Source organism: Lipotes vexillifer, unplaced genomic scaffold (genome assembly GCF_000442215.2).
Source record: "Lipotes vexillifer unplaced genomic scaffold, Lipotes_vexillifer_v1.1 scaffold1980, whole genome shotgun sequence".
Classification (NCBI taxonomy): Eukaryota; Metazoa; Chordata; class Mammalia; order Artiodactyla; family Lipotidae; genus Lipotes; species Lipotes vexillifer.
Window position 1 is genome coordinate 227,930 of NW_006797999.1, and position 6,730 is coordinate 234,659.

Here is a 6,730-nt window from a genome sequence, read left to right on the forward strand (position 1 = left end):
AAGGGCCCGCACGCAGCAACAAAGATCCCGTGTACTGCAACTAAGACCCCGCGCAGCGAAATACGTATTTAAAAAAAAAAAAAAAATAGTATGACGGTCCCTAGCTTTTTAGAATAGATGTAGTTATGCTTCAGAATAATTTGCTACAGATTAAATTTAAGTTTTGTCCACACCAAACCACACCAGGTTTGTCCAGACAAACCACACCAGGTTTGTCTGTGATAAATTTTACAATCTATAAATAGACTTCTAAACATGAAATTATACATTTAAATTTAGGGAAGAGGCATGTTCATTCCCGTTCCCTGGATCGTCAGTTTGGGTTTGCGTTGCTCAGGGTGTTAAGGATTATTGCACTAGTAATTACTGTACAGGTGACTGCAGTTCCCCCAGCCACCCTGAAAAACACACGTATCCAGAATATGAGACATCAGTGCCTTTTCTTGAAAAAAAAAAATAGGTTAGATGCCTTTCATTCATGGAGGATTTTATTGCTGTGTTTCGGATCTTTCCATACGACTGAATATGCGTGGGGCCACCTGATAGATATCCGACCCATTCGTTAAGCAGCTACCAGCTCCGTCAAATAATTCTTCTGATTAATCCTTCTTCCATCCCACACGCATGGACCAGTCAATAGCTTAATTAAATAGACAAAATGATTGGTTGCTCTGGCATCACGTGAAAGCCATCTTGGTCTCCCCTTGCTAATTACTCATCCCCCTGGCAGCTATTTCCTGCATCCAGCCTCTGTGAGGGCCTGCAATCAAGGGACTTTGTCTAAGGAGTGGGCAGTGTATATGGTGGTTCCTCATGTCTTTGAGCTCTGAGGTTAGCTGAGTAGAAATCCTAGTTCTGTCAGTGACTGATGGTATGAATTTGCCCAAGTTATCAACATGTTTTTGAACCTTTGTCCCTTATCTTTAAAACGAATACAATAAAATATCATTCTCCGACGGCCGTTGGGAAGTAATGCAAACGCCTGATATAGAGAAGACATTACTTAACTGTTAACTGCTTTTAGTTTCTAAGCCAAATGCTCTAATGATTTCTATGTTGTTTTCTTTCCTTTCCACAAATTTGGGTTCCTGTTTTGTGTGGCTTTGGCATGAGCTCAATCACCACAGAACTTCTGTCTCTATTTTCTTGAAAATTTCTAAAGGCATAGTTAACAGAAATGAAATCAAGATTTTCTACTTTACCATTACTTTTTTTTTTAACATCTTTATTGGAGTATAACTGCTTTTTATATTTAAAACCCACTGCACTTATACCACACACCATGAGGTCCTAATTGGCCATGCCTTTAAACCATCTAGAAGTCTAAGGAGGATGTAAAAGACTCTTTAGACTATCCACTGAATTCTAAAACTATCCATTCCTTTGCTATATGTTTATTATGCACAGAAGATATAAAAGAGGGCACTTTACTATTCACAGGTTCTATCAACTAAGAGACGAGAGTTTAACTCTGAAGCCATGGTCAGGTTACTATTCAAAGTTTTGTCAAAATCCAAAGTCAAAATTTTTTCTGCAGGTGCCTTTTACTGACACTTAATTTTCAGTATGTAATGACAATCGGTGTAAATTCCACCCAAGATGGGCATTCAGACTGGTTTTCTTGTTGCAATGACACATTTTTGGTATTCTGTGAGATAAGAAAAGAATAACTAGGTTAACGCTTATTTTAATCCCTTCATTTTGGCTTCGTGATGTCAAACTGGACACAATTTGCTGAAAATTAGATAGCTAAAAATTCCATTCTAAACCAGATTAGAGCTGGGCTTGGTTCTATTTCCTGATATGTATTAGGTAGTTTGATATGTGGCTGGATACTTTATCCTGCTTAATATGCTAATTTTTTTCATAAAATTATAATTGTCATAATTCCATTTCCATTTCAAGTTTAATTCTGAATCAGTAAAAGGCCACGGTCACTATTTCCTTTGCTTTAGAGGTATTGGCCAGCTTTCCTTTTTTTTGCCCCTTGATCTGCTTGCTGTCTCTCATTTCTTTCTTGACTGGGTCATTCTCTGAATTTCAAAATGCGTCTCTGGATGAATACATCTGACGTCTGCATATGCTTATCTGAAATGAGCCTATTTTAAGCCATTTCCCTGCTATTTGATTTCATACCTAAAAAGAGAATACGTTTTTTAAGTGTTCTAATCTTGCCCTAGTTTCACATCCTATCTGGTACTTTTAGGACGTAAATAGAAATGTCAGTAATTCAACATTCGTTTTTGATTATTGTGTCAGCTTCTGTGTTCTTCCTCCTGGTGAAGAATATGACGGTATTTATGAAACTCTGTAGACCACAGGGGTTCCGTGGCCTTGATGTAGCCACCAAGAAAAAGAAATCCATTAGTATAGTTTATTAATTAGCTAAAAAATACCTCTTTTTCTTATCAGATTTGTGGACCAGGCCACAAAAGAGAACTGTATTTAATTCAGCAGTGGGTGAGGGAATAGATCAGATACTGTTGCGTGACTTAGGAAGTGGTTCAACTGTCACAGGAGACAAGTCAGAATTGAAGAGCTGGGGACCACTAGCCCTGCCTGCTTTCCTTCCTTCTTTGCTTTCTCCCTGTCCCTCTCTCTCTTTCTTTTACTCTATCTTTATCTCTCTCAATCCTTCTCTCTTTCTTCTTTTCTTGCTTCCAAATTTCTTTTGACCAAATGTATTTACTGAGATTTAGGAGAATATGAATTAGCTCACTGATGTCTCTTCAACACTTTTTAATATCTGCAGAAATGTTTTAAATTTATAGGTTTGTTCCATGTTGGTTGTCTGTTGTGCCTAGTATTAGAATGGGCAGGATGGCACAGGCTGGGCTGTTCCTTCTCTGGCTGCTCATGTGTCGCCAGTACATATGTTTGGACCATATGTCACAAATTGAATTACTCCTTCCAAAAAGGATTCCAAAGTTTTGTTGCCTGGTTAAAGATGTTTCATTGTAAGTCTTTCTTCTGCTTTTCACTCTCTTGGTCTCTTCGTGAAGTATTCCACATTCTACTGCTTCCAATCTTCTCTGTCAAACTAGGTTGAACAATTTTAATACAAAATTATTTTCCCCCCAAAAATTGTAATATTTTTAACATGGTGATATCATTAGCTTTTGACTAGCACATTTTCATGCTAAACCAGAGAACATGAGGGCTCTGTCAATTGGAGTTGGTGTCCATCCAACTCTGCCTCTCCCTGTGGTACATGGGACATAACAGCCTTTCTGAGCCTTAGTTTGCTCACCTGTGAAATGATGGTCATAACAGTGATTACCTGATAAACTGAACCCCAAGAGTGATAGGTGGCCTTACACTCTGCCCAACCAGAAAGGCCATTATTTACTCTTCTGTTCCTCCTCACAAGGTTTTCTTCATAATTGATAAAATTGTGTTTCTTGGATGATTTTAAATTTTATTGAATACCTTTAGGTTGTTCTTCCCTATTACTCTTTGCATGAGCTTTTCTTCTTCTTCTTTTTTTTTTTTTTTTTTTTTTTTTTTTTTTTTACTGAATTCAGGCTTTTGATACCTGCGTTTTCCATCAATACTAAGTAGATATGTTACTTTAAATTCTCTAGGTATTTACAGTTAAGTAAGGTAATCCACATTAACATGATCTTTAATATGATAATTTTAATATCTTTAATTTCCTAAAACCTAGGAAACATGTCAACTATATTAGATGAAAAGGAAAAAAATAAAGCCCTTTTCATCTATCAAGAACAGGAGAAGAATAACATAAAGTAAAGCTTTCCTCATATGTTAAGAGAATGATCTACAATAGCTGTTGGTATTCTCAGTTTAGGCTTTACAAATCTAACTTAATTGCCTGGATTTATGCAAAAGCTAATGTCTTTGGCATTCTAAATAAACTTGAAAGTGAATTAAAATATTTCAGACACAGTAGTCAATTAAATTTTCAACAATACCACAATGCCATAGCAAATAACTCTAAATTATCTTGATTTTGATTTTCTTCTAAGTTATCACTGTAGTTTATCTGAGACACAGATCAGTATGATGCTAGCAATATGGGTCCTTAAGACAGTCTTGGTATCTTGCCCTGTGCCAGGCTGTTAGATTGAATTGTGAGAGCTAGAGTGGGGTTGATCCGAGTGGGTTTCTTTCAAACACCAGTAATTTGTTTTGCAGGCACTACACAATTGAAACAATCACTTACCAAACTAAGAAGTTTCTTGTGCAGTGGTATGCCCTTCCATTTAAAAGCCACTTTAAAGATTGTTGCATTTTGTTAGATCTGTATTGGCTTCCTCCTTGATAAAGCCACAGATTAAGGATGATTTGACGTACGATTACAACCTTGTGTTTCTGGTTGTAATGATTATAATAGCAGCTGGACAAAATCACTGCCATATGTATGGATATAAGTCACCATTCTAAGAATTATACCTGCATGTCTCTGTGATGCAATGCTGGTAACACCCATATTTCACAAGTAAGTTGACTTAGGGGCATTTAATACATGGACAAAGGTCACACAGCTAGTAGGTAGCTGAGGTGAAACTGAACCAAGGATCATTGTAATTCACAAAGTGTGCGCTCCACTTGGCCTCCTAGAGAGATGCTGTTTGGGGAAACTGATACAATTTTAATCCCTATTGTTAAACATTATCATAAAATTTGATATTAACTTCTACCGGTTTTGCATATTTTTTCATAGGTGCACATATTCAATTTCTGAATTTTTCTACCGAAGCTAATCATGACTACCTTGAAATTCAAAACGGACCTTTCCACACCAGCCCAATGATGGGGCAGTTCAGTGGCCCCGACCTGCCTGCGCCCTTGCTGAGCACAACTCATGAAACGCTCATCCACTTTTACAGCGACCACTCGCAGAACCGGCAGGGGTTTAAACTCACTTACCAAGGTAAGGAGTCAAAACACATCTAGGGATGCTTCTTACAGGTAAATTGTAAGGGTAAACCTCCCTAGCCGGTTAAAGGCTTGTACGGCTGGAGTCATTTCTAGTTGGGCAGTTTTCTGACTGGGAGTGGAGTGGAGTCTTGGCTGTTGTACACACAAGTCAGGACGCAGACACAAGGAGCAGGGTCAGCCATGCACTGTCATTGCTTCACCTGAAGTCCCTTGTCTCTACCCCCAACGGCCACCATCACCACCTTCAAGCCCCTTGGCGCCATCACCAGGTAGCCTTCTCACCTGTCACCATGTCCTCTTGGCCACGTGTCGGTATTTCCCATCAGGACTATGGTGCAGGGAGTCCATTCACAGTGGAAGTGGGTCTGACCGTGTCTCTCGTGCCCTTAAGCCTTGTCTCAGCTCAAAGTAATGGTTCTATGTACTATTCAAGTCATGTTCAAATTATGCCAGAAAAAAAAATGAGAATGAACCTTACGTGTTTTTAAACCATCAAAATATGAGGTCTCTAACAAAAGTTTGAATCTACCATTATCAAAGCATTTTTGACATGTGAAAAAGTTCAAAGTTTTCATTTCCAACACAGTAATTTAGCTGGCCTTTTCTTGAATGTTGTTAATTCAAATGAAGTTGAAAATGTCAAAAGTGGAGTCTTTTTTTAACACAGCAAAATCACTTGATTTCTTTAATTTCATAGGCTACCCTGGAAAAACAGAGATTTAATATTTTATTACTGAAAGAGGATGGCATTTTGTGTTGAACTCTTAGACCTTGTTACTTCAGTTGTTACTTAAAATATAAATTTACGTTTCCAGAATTTGGGTCTCTTAAAATAGGAATCCAGGTAGGAGAAAAAAGAGAGGGTGGTACAGGTTGAGGAATGCAACAGGAGACCTTGCCAGGATTTCTCTAGGTCAGTCTGTGTCTTTCATTCTGTCTCACCTCGATCCCCCTCCGTCTCAGCCAAGGGTATCACTTCCTCCTGGAAAGGCTCACACACACAGAGAACAGCGGAAGGGAGACAGCTTCCCCCAGGCCAGCGCGGAGGTCTGTCTGCAACGCTGCTCGTCCTCCTTTTGGAGACAAGAGAATGCTCCCCCTGCTTCCAGGCAGCCTTCTTTCTACCGTGTCAGGGCTGTCAAGGCAGGAATCGGCTTCCCTTTGTTGCATTCGCAGCTGCTACTTCTCTACCAGATCTTTCTCATTAGTGTTTCAAATATACTCAAATTCCTCGCTCCCTCACACACACCCCTGTTGATATTTAATTTTAATGACCTGCATCTTCCTTCAGCTCCCACTTGGTAAGAAACCTCTGGGAGGACTGGTCTACCCCAGCTCTCCCAGCGTCTCCCCCTCTTCCTTGCTTCTCCTGCCCACCCGCAGGCATCTGCCTTCAACACCCTCCTAGTGACACGATCGGCCAGTCGGCAGTTCTTTGTGTCGTCTGAGATTCTCCAGTGGGGGTGATGGGGCCGGCCAGAGACACATTAGCAAGAGAACAAGCGCAAGTTCATTAACATGCCTGTCACTCGGACACACAGACACCTGGGAGAACCCAGACGTGAGTTACTCAAAGGAGTGGTTAGGACTCGGGTTTAGGTACCATCTGAGGCTACAACAAAGGAGAAGGGTTTGGGGCTTCCAGGAAGGGGAGGTGGCAATGGGGAGAAAAGCAGGAAATGTGTGGTTCACAAGGGTTGCTGAGTCAGGCTTGTTGTGCTGATTTAATGAGGAGAAAAAGCTCTGCAAATGTACATTTTCTTTGTAAATGTAAATTTCCTCTACAAAAGGGGACCCTGTGCCCTGTTTTTAGAGTTTTCCCTAC

General features: G+C 39.8%; 1 protein-coding gene across 1 annotated transcript in view; it reads left to right on the forward strand.

Moving 5' to 3' along the window:
* The window catches only part of LOC103084768 (CUB and sushi domain-containing protein 1-like), a 338,785-nt gene that overhangs the window by 181,067 nt on the left and 150,988 nt on the right, over positions 1-6,730 (forward strand). The window contains 1 exon segment of the mRNA XM_082931482.1: positions 4,688-4,897. Coding sequence (XP_082787608.1) covers positions 4,688-4,897 — 210 coding nt within the window.